General features: G+C 48.5%; 1 protein-coding gene across 1 annotated transcript; it reads right to left on the bottom strand.

The window, feature by feature from the left end:
- Positions 1-1,933: 1,933 nt before the first annotated feature.
- LOC128066732 (serpin A3-3) lies at positions 1,934-7,663 on the bottom strand. Its single transcript, XM_052659830.1, has 4 exons — positions 7,028-7,663; positions 4,919-5,189; positions 3,168-3,318; positions 1,934-2,128 (listed from the first exon to the last, which is right to left on the bottom strand). The coding sequence occupies exons 1-4, from the start codon at positions 7,659-7,661 to the stop codon at positions 1,934-1,936; spliced, it is 1,251 nt and encodes a 416-aa protein (XP_052515790.1). The 5' UTR covers positions 7,662-7,663.
- Positions 7,664-18,065: the final 10,402 nt, after the last annotated feature.

Genomic DNA, 18,065 nt, shown 5'->3' with positions numbered 1-18,065 from the left:
ACAGCACATGTTTCAAGAATATGGAGAAATTGGACCCCTTGTACATCGCTGGTGAAGAAGTAAAATGGTGCAGTTGCTCTGGAAATAGGTTTGGAGGTTCTTCAGAGGTAAATGTCAAATGACCTTGCATGCATGCTGATAATTTGCTTCACTGTGTCTGACTCTTCGCAACCCACCAATCTCCCTCTGTCCATGGGATTCTCCAGGCAAGAATACTGCAGTGCCCTCCTCCTCCAGGAGACCGTCCCAACCCAGGGATCAAACTCAGGTCTCCCACACTGCAGGCAGGTTATTTACCACCACATGAAAAAGGAATGAAATACTGAAACACAGGCAGTGTGGATGAATCTTGAAAGTATCATGCTAAGGGAAAGAAGCCAGTCACCAAAGGTCACATATTGTATCATTCCCTTTATATAAAATACTGAGATGTTAAATTCAGAGATACAAAAATTTCTATTAGTAGTTACCAGGTCCTGGGGAAAGGTTGTAATGGGCATTGAGAGCTTAATGGATATGGGATTTCCTTTAGGGGTGATGAAAACAGTCAAAACTAAAAAGAAGTGATAGTTGTACAGCATTGTAAATGTGTTAATCACCACTGAATTTTACGTGTTAAAGTGGCTAATTTTGTTATATAAATTTCACTTCACTACGGAGAGAGAGTTTTTCCAGTAGTCATGTATGGATGTGAGAGTTGGACTGTGAAGAAGGCTGAGCGCTGAAGAGTTGATGCTTTTGAACCATGGTGTTGGAGAAGACTCTTGAGAGTCCCTTGGACTGCAAGGAGATCCAACCAGTCCATTCTGAAGGAGATCAACCCTGGGATTTCTTTGGAAGGAGTGATGCTGAAGCTGAAACTCCAGTACTTTGACCACCTCATGCAAAGAGTTGACTCATTGGAAAAGACTTTGATGCTGGGAGGGATTGGGGGAGGGAGAAGAAGGGGACGACCAAGGATGGGATGGCTGGATGGCATCACTGACCCAATGGACATGAGTCTGAGTGAACTCTGGGAGTTGGTGATGGACAGGGAGGCCTGGCGTGCTGCGATTCATGGGGTCGCAAAGAGTCGGGCACGACTGAGCGACTGAACTGAAATGAACTGAACTGAACGGAGAGAGAGACTTCAAGATAAAGTAATTAAATGTCATGCGTAGACACTGTGTCTACAATGAATCCTAGTTCAGAAAAAAAAAATTAAGTTTAGGCACCACATAGGGGAGTAATAACTTGATATTGAATAATATTAAAGAATTATGTTTAAGTGATATGCCATTTTAAGTATTTTTAAGAATTCTTATAGTTAAAATAACAGGATGTGTAAGATTTGCTACAAAACAAACCCAAAAGAGGAAAGGGAGGGAATAATTATATTGGCCCCATGTTGATAATGACTGAAGCTGCTCACATGTACGTGAGGTTATACCATCCTCTCTGTTTTTGTAATGTCTGAGTTTTTCCATGAAAACAAAAAAGTCCTTGAGGGAGAGACTGTGCTTTGTTACCCAATTCGTACTGCATCCTCAGCATGAAGTGAATGCTCCATAGTGAATATTTTGCAAACATTCTATCTGCTGAGCACATATTAACTTTTCTGTTCATGCTGCATTAAAGTGGAAAGTTCTATTAATTTATATCAGTAAATAGATTTATCATTTAAAATCACTCTAGCCATAATGAAGTAGCCATCATGACATTTGAAAGGTCATAAGCCAAGTTCCCATGATGCGTGTAGCCTCACAGCAAGAGGTGACCCAGAGGACACAGACTCCCTGTGCACGTGGAGCCCCAGCATCATCACTGTCACCTTCCCAGGGGTGAGCAGGAGGGGACAGGCAGGGTGGATCCTCAGTGCCCAGGGGCCAGGCTCCACCCAGGGACCTGGGCACCCTGCTCCTTAGGGAGGGCACCCACAGCTCAGAGCAGAGCTCTAGGCTTGACTGGGGTTGGTGACTTTCCCCAAAAAGATGATGCTCTGGGTGTCTTTGAGAACTATGGCAATCAGGAAGGGCCTGTCAAGACGCACAGTGGTTCTCTGAAAGGCCAGTTTTTCGATGCTGATTCCCGTGGCAGCAGCTCCTTCCGTGCCCTCCTCGTCCACGTCCAGCGCAGCACCATGGACCACCTGCGGGAACACCAGAGCAGTACCCACCGGAGATGGGGTGGGTGGACGTGAGCAGTCACCTAGCGCCTCTAAGGAGGCTGACATCCACCCCACTGCTGCTGGCCTGTCACTCTGCTGTCCTCCCAACAAACAGCCCACTGTTTGCATACTTGTGATACACAGACGTGCAAACTGAAAGCCAAGAGTGTGAGTGATGTGCCCAACACCAGAGAGGCAAAGAACAGGTACTCCCTCTCCTAACCCAGAGACTGTGCTGCCTCTGAATTTCCCCTAGTATATGGGGAGGGACCAGGTCAAGGCATTTTTCTTGCAGGCAACTGTCCACAGTCCCTCCATGTCGAAGCAACAGATGGGTGAGCACTGCTTTCTGCTCCTCTCCTGCCCCAGCTGACGTGTCCCTGAGCCCTCAGCTCCCTTGCCTAGGATTGGCTTCCCACCCCTGGACCACGGAGCCCCATAGTGCCTGTGTCTCCTTTACCAGGTCCTATGGCAGGTGGGTGCAGGGGAGCCTGCAGGGCTGCCCAGCCACCCCCCACCCCACCACTCCCTCTGGCTCCCCTGCCTCTAGGATCACAGCACCAGGACACTGGGTGTTCTCGCATGCTCTCAGTGTGTTTTCATCACGGTTGCTTTACAGACTTTGTTAGAACCTATAACCTCTTACCTGCTCCGCTAGGCACCAAACAGGAACCAAGAAGTATATGCTCCTTTTAAAGATGAAAAGTTGGGGGCTGCAGAAATGTGATCATTCCCCTCTACAGGCAGAGAAAGATGGAGCCTGATATGGGGCCCACTGCTGTTTCCACTCCGGGTCCTTCCCAGTGACAGGCTTCTGTGTCACTTTATAATTCAGGAAATGTGGGACCTGACGTCACCGTGATTGTAACCCAGCTCTCCTGGGCTTGGGGAGTCCCAGGGAGGGAGACTGAGTTGCAGGAAAAGCAATTATTTTACAAATTCCAGGGGACCTGCCATCTGTCTGGCTTCCACATTTCACGCTCTGATAGGAGGATGAGCTGTCCACACTATAAAGACTCACCTGAGAGACTACCAGGTCCCTGGTCCCTGTGACTCCTGACAGGTCAGCAGCGTCAGTGAATATTTTCTTAATGCCCAGCTGGGAGAGGATGTCATTCAGTTCATAGTTGCTTTTGATGGAAAATTTTGGCAGGTAGAGTTCATGTATTCGTCTAGAAAACAAGAAAAACACATTTGAACACCTGCTTGAAAAGATGTTTGCCTTTTCCCACCTCACAGCACTGTCTTCCAAGGATTCCTCTTAACCAACCCCCTTCTCCCTGGAATAAGGACTCTTGTTCTCAGTTTCTAGATCCCTCGGGCTAAATCCCCTTATTTTGTTACTTATCCATTCCAATCTGCAGGAGTCTAGCATGCCAGGCAGGCACCAGGGCAGGGGGAGGTTAAGGAGTCTGCAAGGCCCCAAGTGACCTGAGTCCACCCCCGGGGGGACCCTGGCCTCGCCCAGCTTCCCCTCCACTCCTTCTGCTCTCCTCTGGCCTCACTAATCCTCAACCACGCCAGGCTCGCTCCTGCCTCAGAGGCTTTGCCCTGGTGATTCCCTTGCCCAGAAATGCTTTTCCCAACACATCCGGAGGGCCCAGTCTCTCACTGCAACTTCACCTAAGGGCCGCCCTGTATACGGTCACAAACTACCTCTGGATACGATTTTCTTCACCCTTTTACTGTGCTCTACTCTCCCCACCTCCCCATTTGTCCCCTCTCAACCTAACAAAGAATTTATATTCATTTCCAGCCGGTCTTCCACAATTAGAGAGTGCCATGAGGACAGAGAATTTAGCGTTTTATTTGCTGACCTACCACAGGGTCTAAGTTAGTCTCTGAGGCATAGTATGTCCTCAGTTAACCTATTCAACCAGTGCTGACTGGGCGAATGAATAAATGAGTGACTACAATGGAAAGACAGTGCAAATATGGTCCTCAGAACCCATCACCCCTGGGCCCTCACCTGATTCTATTTGATCCTTCTGAAGAGGAAAAATTAAAATTTTACATAACCTCCTGTCCATTCTGCCTCTGTAACTCAGCTTGCTTCTTCCAAAGCCTGGATCACATAGGTCACGTAGTCTCAGAAAGTGAGGACTTTGAATACTAGGAACTGGAGCTTATCTCACTCTCCCTTGCTCAGCTTTTTGCAATTGCCCAGCCCCTGCAAACCTGCTTAATCGTGCCTGTCCACGCAAAGGCCAGGCATCCTCCACCCCATCTTGACTGCTCTTCCCATGTGCATGAGATCCCTTAGATTAAACCAGCATATTAACAGCTAGTGTTGTCCACTATAGTCTGCTACAGTCTGTCTATAAAAACTTTGTCACCCCTTTGTTCAGGGCTCAGAGCTTAGAGTGTTAACTCCTCTGGGCTGACCGGCGTAATAAACCTGAGTTCTCCAACTCTCTGAGAGTGGTGCTTGGTTTCTTGCATACTGGTTTCTGCAACACTTCTACCTTCAAAAGGAGGAGTCGTGGGGAGAACCTGAGTGTTGGGCATCATGTTGAGTCCTCATGACTCAGCCCTTCTTAGTGTGAGGCGCGCCTTCTGCTCCCATCCTCTCAGATGTCATCATCTTACAGAAGGATTTAAGCACTGAGCCAGGCAGGCAGCAAAGGGCAAGGTCATCGCAGGATGGGCTCTCCCACCCTGCCCCTGCCCTGCACATTCCTGAGGCCCTGTTGCTGGGGGTCAGGAGTCCAGGAAGAGGGGGAAGGGCCGAGAAGGCAGCTGAACCCACAGCTCCAGGCCCTGGGGAGTCACCTGGGATGCAGTGATTCTCGCCACCTCCTCAGCGTCTCCGGGATCAGCTTGGCTTCCAGGTCCTGCATTTTGCCCTTGTCGGGGAGGATGAAGAGGGCGCTGTCGTTGCTGGTGTACGTGAGCTCCACCAGCGTGCAGCCCAGCTCCTCGTCCCGGAAGTAAGGGGTTTCCAGGTCAAGGGTCATCATGGGCACCTCCACCGTCTCGTTCTCGCTCACATGGAACTCTGCCTGCTCAGTGTGTTTGGGGTCAAAGCGGGTCTTCCACTGGGCTGGAGGTTGGGGGACAGGTCAAGAGTCTGTGAGTGCAAGAGCGGCAGTCTCTCCCTCCTCGGCCCTGGTCCTTGAGCAGGGAAGACCCTCCCCATGCCAGAGGCCCCCCATATCATGTACCTCTATGATGGGCCTGCTCGGTGTGCACGTACACCTGGGCAGCTGGGTAAGCCTTTGGGGACGGGGGTGAACCCCGCAGGTCAGGATTGGGAAGCGGCATATGAAACAAAGCTGGTTAGTTGTGCTAAAGGAGAAGTCGACAGAAGTGTGGAGGGCAAGGGAGAGATGGGGATGAGGCTGGGCCTGGGGAGATACGGGACCACCTGGTCCTTCAAGGGGACATGTTAGTGACCAGGCGTTAGTCGTTGGCTTTGTAGGGAGGACACATGTCCCCACAGCCTTGTGAGCCCGGCTGGAGCAGGAGCCACACGGGGACCCAGAGGGCAGAGGAGGGGGCTTGGGTGTCCCCCAAGGAAGATGGAGACCTTAGTGCCAGGGGTGGGCTTCTTGGGGAGATTGGAGCCCTGGGGCTTCATGGAGGATATACCCACCCTGCTTCCTGCTTTGTTTCCACCCCTGCCTGTGTCCCCATGGTTGGAGACGGGAGGAGAGGGGAAGCTGGGCTGGTGGGTACCCCTGGAGAGGAGAGAGTCCTGGGACAGGTCAGGGTGGCAGGAGATTAGAGCACAGAGAAGTCCAGGAAGAAACGTAGCAGATCCGACCCGGATCATTACCAGGTCTCCAGGGAACTGGGAACCTATGGCTTCATTTACAGAGGAAAACACAGATCCAGGAGGGCTACCCAGGGCTGTGCCAGGAGCTTCCAGTTCAGGGCGAACATGTCCCCCCAGCAGGTGCCCCTTAGGCACCCGACCACCCTCTTGCTCAATGATCACTCTTTGTGGCTTTATTCTGTGTCCTTTTGCACTGCTGGCTCCGCGTGTGAAATCTCTCTGCCTTCACTCTGCCCCCTTATGACCTTCCAGGATGAGGTTTGCAGTGTTGGGTTTCTACCGGTGGGACTGGGCCCTGGACCAGATAGAATCTGGAAAAGAGTTTATCCCAGGCATTGTCCTTCCCTGAGGCTTCCCTCTGGGGTTGGCCTTGCCAATGCTACCCTCATAGCTATGATGGAGCACAGTTGAAGTTCCTTGAGTTGGCCAGGCTGCTCAGAGGCTGTCACAGCGTGAAGCCGGTCGCCAGCCCCACCTCCACCCGCTGAGACCAAGTCCCCTTAGAGGGAGCCCAGGTCACACACAGCCCACAGTGTGCAGAGCAGTGGCCTTCTTTGTATGTGTTAAAATAAGCTGGTGTTCCCAGACACTCCAGACTGACCTTAGAGGAAAGCTCCTTTCTCCAGGCAGTCAGGCAAGTTTGAGAATAAAATGGCTCCCTGTGGCTCAGATGGTAAATAATCTGCCTGCAATGCGTGAGACCTGGGTTCGATCCCTGGGTTGGGAAGATCCCCTGGAGAAGGGAATGGTGACTCACTACAGTATTGTGACCTAGAGAATTCCATGGTCAGAGGAGCCTGATAGGCTACAGCCCACGGAGTCACAGAGTCAGACACAACTGAGTGACTTTCGCTTCACTGTGGCTCAGACAAAGGGTTAATGGCTCCCCCGCCCTTGTGTGTTGCAATGACAGCTGTGATTTAGAAAACCCCCAAATAGACAAAGACTATGACAGGGACAGGGTCTTAGTGCCCAAGCTGTCCTCACTGATGACATCTTCCTCTATAATGCCCAGCCACAGAATTGGCTGGGCTGAAATCGAAATAGCTCTGAAGACACAAAACCAGACGTTTGTTTCCTTCTGAGACAAACAGGGCACCCACCTTTAAAGTAGATGTAGTTCACCAGGACCAACACTGTTCTTGGGGAAAGGAACTTGAACAACTCCTCAATTTTCCCCTGGGTTTTATTCTTCACATAGTCATTTATTAGACTCCTGGCAGCTTCAGGATCCCCGAAGTTGGTCGGGAAGGCCTCGGAGGAGTACAGCACTTGGGCATCTTCTATGAACTTGTCCAGCAGCTTCAGCCCCTCCTGCACGAACATGGCGTTGCCCACGCTCAGCTGCAGCTGGTTGCTGGGTCGATTGAGCGCCTGCAGGAGGTGCTGGAAGCCCTGGTGGATCTCTGTCTCCTGGATCTCCGTGAGGTTGAACTTGAGACCTTCCAGGATCTCTGTTAGGGTGGAGCCACAGGCCCCCAGAGACAGGAAGGCCAAGGCTATGGAGACACTCAGCGGGGAGAAGATGACATTCTTATTGGGGTTCTTCAAAGCCAACTGCTTGTAGAGGCTGAAGGCGAAGTCGGTGTTGCTGGAGGCTAATGTGTGGTCATCCACACGTGCCCTTCTGTGTTGGTCCTTCACCACCACATTCTCTGGGAGGCAGTGGACACTGGAGCAGAGCCCAGCCAGCAGGAGCCCCAGAGCCAGGAGGGGGGCCATTCTCTCTGCCCTCATGTCTGAAAAGCAAAGCTCCTTAAGTCTCCGCGTGTCAGATGATGTCCCAGCCCCCGCCCTCTGTCCCTTGTGGTCTCTGTTCTCTCAGCCCTGCTGCTCTGGGACCTCGCAGGGGTAGGCACCCTCCTGGGCTCCCAACACACACGAGGAGGCTCTGGACTCCCTCTCACCCTTTGATCAAGTGCTATGGTGGTTACCATTTTCCCCAGTGGAGAGACTGGGCAGAGAGGGGAAGGGGCTTTTCCAAGGTCACACAGCAAGCAGTGGAGGAGTGGGGGTGAGAAGCCTGGGGTGCCTGGCTCCAGGGTAGGGAAGCTGGTGATGGGTGTGAGGTACCGTCCAGTGAGAAGGCATCCATCTCCCAGGACAGACTCCATCAGAGGGCCCAGGAAGCAGGGCTCCTTTCCCACCGTGGCCCCTCTCTGTCCCCCCAGGAAGGAGCCCTGCACTGATCAGAGGACACAGCACCTCTCACCACCTCTGAGGACAAGGGTGTGACCTCAGGGAGGCTCTCCTATCGAGGTGCCTGGTCACAGTGAGGGTTCAGGAGAGAGGCTGCCACAGGCAGTGGGAGCCGTGCTATAGCCTGGCTGCCCTGAGGAGGCCTGCTGTAAACAACAAGGAGGGCAGAGCATCCTGCTCAGCCCCTGCCATGTGGACAGGTGGAGAGTGTTTCCATCAAAACCTGGAAAGGCCTCCTGGTGGGGAGAAGCAGGTGAGCTCAGTCTCAGAGACCTGGTCGAGGATTTCATTTTGGCTTCTTGTGAGTGCTGTGTGGTGACGAGCAGTAACTGCACCTCTCTGATCCTCAGTTCCCATCTCCATCCAACATGTGGACCGGCTCAGGTGACATACCAGAAGAAGGTGCTGGGCTCCCAAGGGGACTTCCAGATGTGTCACCCCCTCCACTGGCCACCCTCTCTGGGACTCTACAAGCCAGACTGTGATCCCTGGGGTCAGAGGACAGAGCTACTGCCCAGAAGCCTCAGGAGAGACTGAGGTCAAACTGTGACCTCAGCAAAGAGGGCTATTTCCCTGCAGCCTCTGCCCCTCATCTCAGAAGAGAGAGGGCTACTGGGGTGGGAGGGGGGAAGGCAAGAGAGACAAGAGGCAGAGATGGGAGGAGACTGAGGGGAGAGGAGGAGGGCTGTAGGGCAGGAAGCTGAGCTGATTTTTGTCCAGAGTCCAGTGAAAGGCCTTCACACAAGCCTGGGGGAGAGAGACGATCGATTGCCTAAACTGTTAGTGTACTCAGGAGTGGTACAATGGTTTTTTTTCCCAAAGAAGTTAACCATTTTCTTCCAAAACTTATTTCTGGAGGAATAGTGCTTTTTCATCTGTTCTTGTTGGAGGGTTGCCTCTGCTTCTGAGAAGCCTGTCTTTTCAATTCTGAATAGACACATCTGGCAGCTTGGCCGGGGGCCTGGAGGGACAGTGAAGTGCAGGAATCGCCCCTGGAGACCCCTCTGCCCAGAGAGACCTGGGGCTCTAATTCCGTCCCCAGGGCTCTCTGAGGGCAGTGCCCTGTGCCAGGCAAGGAGACGCAGCTCAGGGCCCTCGGGGGACCTCTGACCTGACGCTGGATGCACAGCTGGATGGGGCACAGCTGGCTCGAATCTCAACCCCAAGTACTCAAAGGCAGAAATGCCCCCAGAAGCCCTGGTGGCACATCCCTCCCTTTGTAGGATGAAAACAGAGACCCAGAGAGAGGACTGGTCTTCAGAGGACTCAGAACCCTCCCAGCATCAGACACACATCCTCCCGCCTCCCTCCTGCCTCAGGTTCTACCAACCCCTGACCGAGGCCAGAACCACTGTGGGAAAGGGGTCCCTTGGCTCCCAGTGTGGGAGCATCACGGATTACCTGCCTGGAAGAGCGGGATGTGGGACGGATCCAAAGTCACCGTCTGCTTGGACGCAGGTGTTTCATGACTGCGTTTGTCTATTTATCCTGCAAAATCTCTTCTCTTGCTTGCGAAATGTAGGAGGGAACAAGACCTCATCCTGGAAATGGGCAGATGAACATTTCTGGTAACAGGATTTGTTAGGTCTATGCAAACAATCTAGTTACCGAAATACATGTTTTTCCCCTTAAAAAATAGCCAGTAAATAAACACACATAAAAATCTTTCTCATGTTAAAGTTCTCTTCTGTTTATGAAATACTCACTGAGGAAGATGTGACAACTCAGAAAACATCAAATGAATCATTGAAAACTACTCCAAATTATTGTTTTTTTAAAAGAGTTATTGACTCTGTTTTATAAGTGTTTTTTCCTGGTCTGATATCCTCTTTAAGGATCATGGAGAAACTCCAAAAATGTAGAGACGGGCTTCTGAAATATTTCCCGGAATGCTAGCGCCCAGCGAAATCCAAGTTAACATTGTGCTGTGTTTCTTTATTAATCACTTTTCTTTGAAGTGTGTGTGTGTGAGTGTGCAATACACTATTTGTTTACAGCTTGATTTGTAAGTTGAAGCACTCCTCCCCAACTCCCACAGAAGTGGTGTGAGCCTGAGGTCCCCAAAGGGTGTCAGGAGTACAAGTGTCTGGGGCCTCTGGTCTCCAGCACCATCTGTTTGGGGGACCTGCCGTGACTTGGACATCATCCTGCTGTCCTTCACTATTGGTTCACCCTAAGAGCTGATTGTCCTCCCTTCTTGACCTTGCGGTCTCCTTTGCTGTCGCGATGAGATAATTTCAGGTATTTTCTGTGCTCATGGGAAAAACCTGTCCTTTCATCCATCATAGTCACATCCCTCCAGCCATGACAATCCCTGCCAGACTTCTGGGGACCACTGGGCTCTACCAACCACAGTTTGCAACCAGCTGACTTAATGATGTTGGGCTTCCCCAATGATTCAGCAGGAAAAGAATCTGCCAGTAATACAGGGCACCAGGTTCAACCCCTGGGTCAGGAAGGATCCCTGGAGCAGGAAATGGCAACCCGCTCCAGCATTCTTGCCTGAAAAATCTCATGAACAAAGGAGCACAGCAGGCTAAGGTCCAAAGAAGTTGCAAAGAGTTGGACATGCCTGTGAAGGAAGGAGCACAGTGATAGCTTAGAGTTGAGGGTATGGCTTTGGAATGAGGTAAGTGTCAATCCTATGCAATATTGCTCTTTACAGCATCGGACCTTGCTTCTATCACCAGTCACATCCACAGCTGGGTATTGTTTCTGCTTTGACTCCATCCCTTCATTCTTTCTAGAGTTATTTCTCCACTGATCTCCAGTAGCATGTTGGGCACCTACTGACCTGGGGAGTTCCTCTTTCAGTATCCTATCATTTTGCCTTTTCATACTGTTCATGGGGTTCTCAAGGCAAGAATACTGAAGCGGTTTGCCATTCCCTTCTCCAGTGGACCATATTCTGTCAGACCTCTCCACCATGACCTGCCCACCCTGGGTTGCCCCATGGGCATGGCTTAGTTTCATTGAGTTAGACAAGGCTGTGGCCCTAGTATGATTGGATTGACTAGTTTTCTGTGACTATGGTTTCAGTGTGTCTGTACTCTTGCAACATCTACCATCTTACTTGGGTTTCTCTTACCTTGGGCATGGGGTATCTCTTCACCGCTGCTCCAGCAAAGCGCAGCCACTGCCCCTTACCTTGGACGAGGGGTATCTCCTCACTGCCGCCCTTCCAGACCTTCAACATGGGATGGCTCCTGTAGGCTCTTCTGCGCCCATGCAGCCACCACTCCTTGGATGTGGGGTTGCTCCTCCCAGCTGCCACCCCTGGCCTTGGGTGTGGGGTTGTGAACCTGAAATGTCAGGTCCATGAATCAAGGCAAATTGGAAGTGGTCAAACAAGAGATGGCAAGAGTGAACGTCGACATTCTAGGAGTCAGCGAACTAAAATGGACTGGAATGGGTGAATTTAACTCAGGTGACCATTATATCTACTACTGCGGGCAGGAATCCCTCAGAAGAAATGGAGTAGCCATCATGGTCAACAAAAGAGTCTGAAATGCAGTACTTGGATGCAATCTCAAAAATGACAGAGTGATCTCTGTTCGTCTCCAAGGCAAACCATTCAATATCACAGTTATCCAAGTCTATGCCCCAACCAGTAACGCTGAAGAAGCTGAAGTTGAACGGTTTTGTGAAGACCTATAAGACCTTTTAGAACTAACACCCAAAAAAGATGTCCTTTTCATTATAGGGGACTGGAATGCAAAAGTAGGAAGTCAAGAAACACCTGGAATAACAGGCAAATTTAGCCTTGGAATGTGGAATGAAGCAGGGCAAAGACTAATAGAGTTTTGCCAAGAAAATGCACTGGTCATAGCAAACATCCTCTTCCAACAACACAAGAGAAGTCTCTACACATGGACATCACCAGATGGTCAACACCAAAATCAGATTGATTCTATTCTTTGCAGCCAAAGATGGAGAAGCTCTATCCAGTCAACAAAAACAAGACCAGGAGCTGACTGTGGCTCAGATCATGAACTCCTTATTGCCAAATTCAGACTCAAATTGAAGAAAGTAGGGAAAACCACTAGACCATTCAGGTATGACCTAAATCAAATCCCTTATGATTATACAGTGGAAGTGAGAAATAGATTTAAGGGCCTAGATCTGATAGATAGAGTGCCTGATGAACTATGGAATGAGGTTCGTGACATTGTACAGGAGACAAGGATCAAGACCATCCCCATGGAAATGAAATGCAAAAAAGCAAAATGGCTGTCAGGGGAGGCATTACAATTAGCTGTGAAAAGAAGAGAAGCAAAAAGCAAAGGAGAAAAGGAAAGATATAAGCATCTGAATGTAGAGTTCTAAAGAATAGCAAGAAGAGATAAGAAAGCCTTCTTCAGCGATCAATGCAGAGAAATAGAGGAAAACAACAGAATGGGAAAGACTAGAGATCTCTTCAAGAAAATTAGAGATACCAAGGGAACATTTCATGCAAAGATGGGCTCGATCAAGGACAGAAATGGTATGGACCTAACAGAAGCAGAAGATATTAAGAAGAGGTGGCAAGAATACACAGAAGAACTCTACAAAAAAGATCTTCATGACCTGGATAATCACAATGGTGTGATCACTCATCTAGAGCCAGACATCCCGGAATGTGAAGTCAAGTGGGCCTTAGAAAGTATCACTATGAACAAAGCCAGTGGTGGTGATGAAATTCCAGTGGAGCTATTTCAAATCCTGAAAGATGATGCTATGAAAGTGCTGCACTCAATATGCCAGCAAATTTGGAAAACTCAGCAGTGGCCACAGGACTGGAAGAGGTCAGTTTTCATTCCAATCCCAAAGAAAGGCAATGCCAGAGAATGTTCAAACTACCGCACAATTGCACTCATCTCACATGCTAGTAAAGTCATGCTCAAAATTCTCCAAGCCAGGCTTCAGCAATACGTAAACTGTGAACTTACAGATGTTCAAGCTGGCTTTAGAAAAGGCAGAGGAACCAGAAATCAAATTGCCAACATCTGCTGGATCATGGAAAAAGCAAGAGAGTTCCAGAAAAACATCTATTTCTGCTTTATTGACTATGCCAAAGCCTTTGACTGTGTGGATCACAATAAACTGTGGAAAATTCTGAAGGAGATGGGAATACCAGACCTCCTGACCTGCCTCTTGAGAAATCTGTATGCAGGTCAGGAAGCAACAGTTAGAACTGGACATGGAACAACAGACTGGTTCCAAATAGGAAAAGGAGTACGCCAAGGCTGTATATTGTCACCCTGCTTATTTAACTTCTATGCAGAGTACATCATGAGAAACGCTGGACTGGAAGAAACACAAGCTGGAATCAAGATTGCCAGGAGAAATATCAATAACCTCAGATATGCAGATGATACCACTCTTATGGCAGAAAGTGAAGAGGAACTCAAAAGCCTCTTGATGAAAGTGAAAGAGGAGAGTGAAAAAGTGGGCTTAAAGCTCAACATTCAGAAAACAAAGTCATGGCATCTGGTCCCATCACTTCATGGCAAATAGATGGGGAAACAGTGTAAACAAGTGTCAGACTTCAGTTTTTTGGGGTCCAAAATCACTGCAGACGATGACTGCAGCCATGAAATTAAAAGACGCTTACTCCTTGGAAGAAAAATTATGACCAACATATTCAAAAGCAGAGACCTTACTTTGCCGACTAAGGTCCGTCTAGTAAGGCTATGGTTTTTCCAGTAGTCATGTATGGATGTGAGAGTTGGACTGTGAAGAAAGCTGAGTGCTGAAGAATTGATGCTTTGAACTGTGGTGTTGGAGAAGACTCTTGAGAGTCCCTTGGACTGCAAGGAGATCCAACCAGTCCATTCTGAAGGAGATCAGCCCTGGGATTTCTTTGGAAGGAATGATGCTGAAGCTGAAACTCCAGTACTTTGGCCACCTCATGTGAAGAGTTGACTCATTGGAAAAGACTTTGATACTGGGAGGGATTGGGGGCAGGAGAAGAAGGGGCTGACAGAGGATGAGATGGCTGGATGGCATCAGTGACTCGATGTACGTGAATCTGAATGAATTCTGGGAGTTGGTGATGGACAGGGAGGCCTGTTGTGCTGTGATTCATGGGGTCGCAAAGAGTCGGACAGGACTGAGCGACTGAACTGAACTGGTGTGTCAATCCAGATAGTACTGCTTACCCACTGTGTGATCCCAGGATATTTATTGAAAATCCGTGGACTTTAATCTCTATATCTCTAAAATGCCGAGAAGAACACTTCCCTTACTGGAAAGAGGTGGGGGAGGCATGTCTATGAAGAGTTAATCAAATAACACTAGGTGCAAGCTCCAGTAGAACAGAATTTTGTTTCTTTTTCATAGTGCTGCATGCTTACTGAATTTCATAGATATTCATTGACAGTAAGATACTGAGATGGTAAAAAAGAGTTTGGCCTCATCCATCCTAAATTCATTATCTGTGTCCTTTGAGTCTCTAGTAATTTCCAGAATTGACTGTATATTTTCAAGTTGCAGAGAACCCCAAAGAAAATAGTGGCTAAAACAAGACTACAGCTTATTTTTCTCTTGTCCTGATTTAAGCAGTGGTGGGTTGAAATGGTGATTCCAATTTGTCAGGGACCCAGAAGGTCCCAGAGGGCTCATTACCACAGCTACCTTCTATTTAATGGGAGTCAAGAGGGGAAGCTGGCTTGAAACTTAACATGTAAAAAAGTAAGATCATAGCATCCATTCTCATCACTTCATGGCAAATAGAAGGAGAAATAGTGGAAACAAAGGCATATTATTTTCTTGGGCTCCAAATCACTGTGAACAGTTACTGCATCCATGAAATTAAAAGATACTTGTTCTTTGGAAGGAAAGCTATGACAAACCTAGAGAGCATATTAAAAACAGAGACCTTACTTTGTTCACAAAGGTATGAATAGTCAACACTATGGTTTTTCCAGTAATCATATAAAGATGTGAGAGTTGGACCATAAAGAAGCTGAATGCTGAAGAATTGATACTTTTGAATTGTGGTGCTAGAGAAGACTCTTGAGAGTTCCTTGGACTGCAAGGAGATCAAAACAGTCAATCCTAAAGGAAATCAACCCTGAATGCTCATTGGAAAGAATGATGCTGAAGTTGAAGCTCCAAATAGTTTGGCCACTTGATGCAAAGAGCCAACTCACTGGAAAAGATCCTGACGCTGGGAAAGATTGAGAACAGGAGGAGAAGTGAGAAGCAGAGGATGAGATATTTGGATGGCATCACCGACTCAATGGACATGAGTTTGAGCAAACTTGGGGAGGTGGTGAAGATCAGGGAAGGCTGGCAATCTGCAGTCCATGGGGTCACAAAAAGACAGACATTACTTGAGACTGAACAACAACAATTTTGATGGTTTTATCTTTTAAGGCTGGAAAACAAACCCTAGATGTAAGGCAGGGGGAAGATAATATTCTATCTTGGTGGGGGGTGGGAGGAAGTACACTTTGGAGGGTGGTCCCAAGATGGCAGAGGAATAGGACAGGGAGACTACTTTCTCCCCTACAAATTCATCAAAAGATCTTTTGAATGCTGGGTGACTTCCACAAACCAACTTCTGAATGCTGGCAGAGGACACCAGACACCCAGAAAGGCAGCCCATTCTCTTCCAAAGGAGGTAGAACAATTTATAAAAGACAAAAAGAGAGACAAAAGAGTTAAGGATGACAGGGATCCATCCTGGGGAGGGAATCATGAAGGAGGAGAAGTTTCCACACAGCAGGAAACCCTTTCATCGGCAGGTGTGTGGGGAGTTTTGGAATCTCAGAGGGCAACATAACCAGGAGGAAAAAAAAAAAAAACCAAAATCCCACAGAATATGCACCTAACCACAACTGCCAGGAGAGAAGTGGCCCAGGTGCTCGCCTCTGCCACCAGCAAATGGAGACTGGACAGGGAGGCATGGGCTGCATGCTTAGGATAAGGACTGGGCCTGAATGCCCTGAGGACAATCTGAGGGAACTTAGGTGAGACAGCAACCCAAAATGTGGGATATCCAGAAGGAAAAAAAAGAGAGAGAACTTTCCAGCAAAAGGCTCTAACCTAATGTGCAACCTGGCCCTCTCACAGAACAAAGGATTGAGGGAACACCAAAGGAAAGCTAGCCGCCTGCATACAGGCCCCTCCCCCACCACCGGAGGCAGAGAGGCAGGCGCGCCATGGCCAGAGTTGGAAGGCAAGGGGCAATCTCGGCCCCAGAGATGGCACCCTCCACCAAACTGTGAGCAGTCTCTCAGTTGCTAACCATGTCTTCCTGGGATCCTGGACAGTTGACTTCCGCCAGGAGGGTCGCAGCCTGAGATCAGCTCCCCAGAGGAGACACATGGCACACACCTGAGACAGTGCTCTCCAGGGGGTGGGTGGGTTGGTAACAGAGCAGCTGGGACCGGGGAGGTGATTAAGATGCACGGCCCACCTGGGACAGTGCCCTCACCAAGCACCTGGTCACCTGAGCTGCTCAGACCTGGGAAGGGCACAAAACACGCCTAATTGAATCTGTGCCCTTGTGTAGTACACGAGAAATGAACCTGAGCATCTTAGACCTGGAAAGTGCATGAAATGCAGGCCTGCTTTGGTCAGTGCCCCTGCAGAGCAACCTGGAGCCCGAGCAGTGTAGACCCAGAAAGCACATGCCGCTGTGAGCTGGGGCAAACTCAGTGTGGTCCATACACTGCGAGCACCCCCAACACACTCCAGCGATATTTGTTTACAGTGTTCCTCCCTCCCCACAACACAACTGAACAAGGGACCCTAAATAAAGTGACCACCTTCACCCCCTTGTGTCAGGGCAGAAATTAGGCACTGAAGAGACTGGGAAAGAGAGGAAACCAAAATAAGCAAAGAAGAGGGAACTGCTCTGGAAATGACAGGTGCAACAGATTAAAACCTTGTAGTTAACATTGACTAAGCATTGGAGGGGACCTCTAGACCTTGAGAAGAAATACAAGCTGGAACAAGAAACTATCTAAAACTGAACTGACCCCACACTGCTCACAAAAGCTCCAGAGAAATTCTTAGATATATTTTTATTATTATCACTTTTTAATTTTTAAGTTCTTTATTACTCCTTTAATTTTCATTTTTATAACCTACTATTATCTTGAAAAAAAGACCCTATTTTAAAGGCAAATTCTATAAATTTTTAAAGAAATTTTGTGATTGATTTTGTTTTGTATTTTTAATATTCTTTTTTTGAGAGTCTAACCTCTACTCTCAAAATTCTCCAAGCCAGGCTTCAGCAATATGTGAACCGTGAACTTCCAGATGTTCAAGCTGGTTTTAGAAAAGGCAGAGGAACCAGAGATCAAATTGCCAACATCCGCTAGGTCATTGAAAAAGCAAGAGAGTTCCAGAAAAACATCTATTTCTGCTTTATTGACTATGCCAAAGCCTTTGACTGTGTGGATCACAATAAACTGTGGAAAATTCTGAAGGAGATGGGAATACCAGACCACCTGACCTGTCTCTTGAGAAACCTGTATGCAGGTCAGGAAGCAACAGTTAGAACTGGACATGGAACAACAGACTGGTTCCAAATGGGAAAAGGAGTATGTCAAGGCTGTATATTGTCACCCTGCTTATTTAACTTATATGCAGAGTACATCATGAGAAACGCTGGGCTGGAAGAAACACAAGCTGGAATCAAGATTGCCTGGAGAAATATCAATAACCTCAGATATGCAGATGACACCACCCTTATGGCAGAAAGTGAAGAGGAACTAAAAAGCCTCTTGATGAAAGTAAAAGAGGAGAGTGAAAAAGTTGGCTTGAAGCTCAACATTCAGAAAATGAAGATCATGGTGTCTGGTCCCATCACTTCATGGGAAATAGATGGGGAAACAGTGGAAACAGTGTCAGACTTTATTTTTTGGGGCTCCAAAATCACTGCAGATGATGACTGCAGCCATGAAATTAAAAGACGCTTACTCCTTGGAAGGAAAGTTATGATCAACC

Source organism: Budorcas taxicolor, chromosome 21 (assembly GCF_023091745.1).
Source record: "Budorcas taxicolor isolate Tak-1 chromosome 21, Takin1.1, whole genome shotgun sequence".
In the NCBI taxonomy this organism is placed as follows: Eukaryota; Metazoa; Chordata; class Mammalia; order Artiodactyla; family Bovidae; genus Budorcas; species Budorcas taxicolor.
Note: the sequence above shows the minus strand (reverse complement) of the source record. Positions and strands in the feature narration are given on the sequence as shown.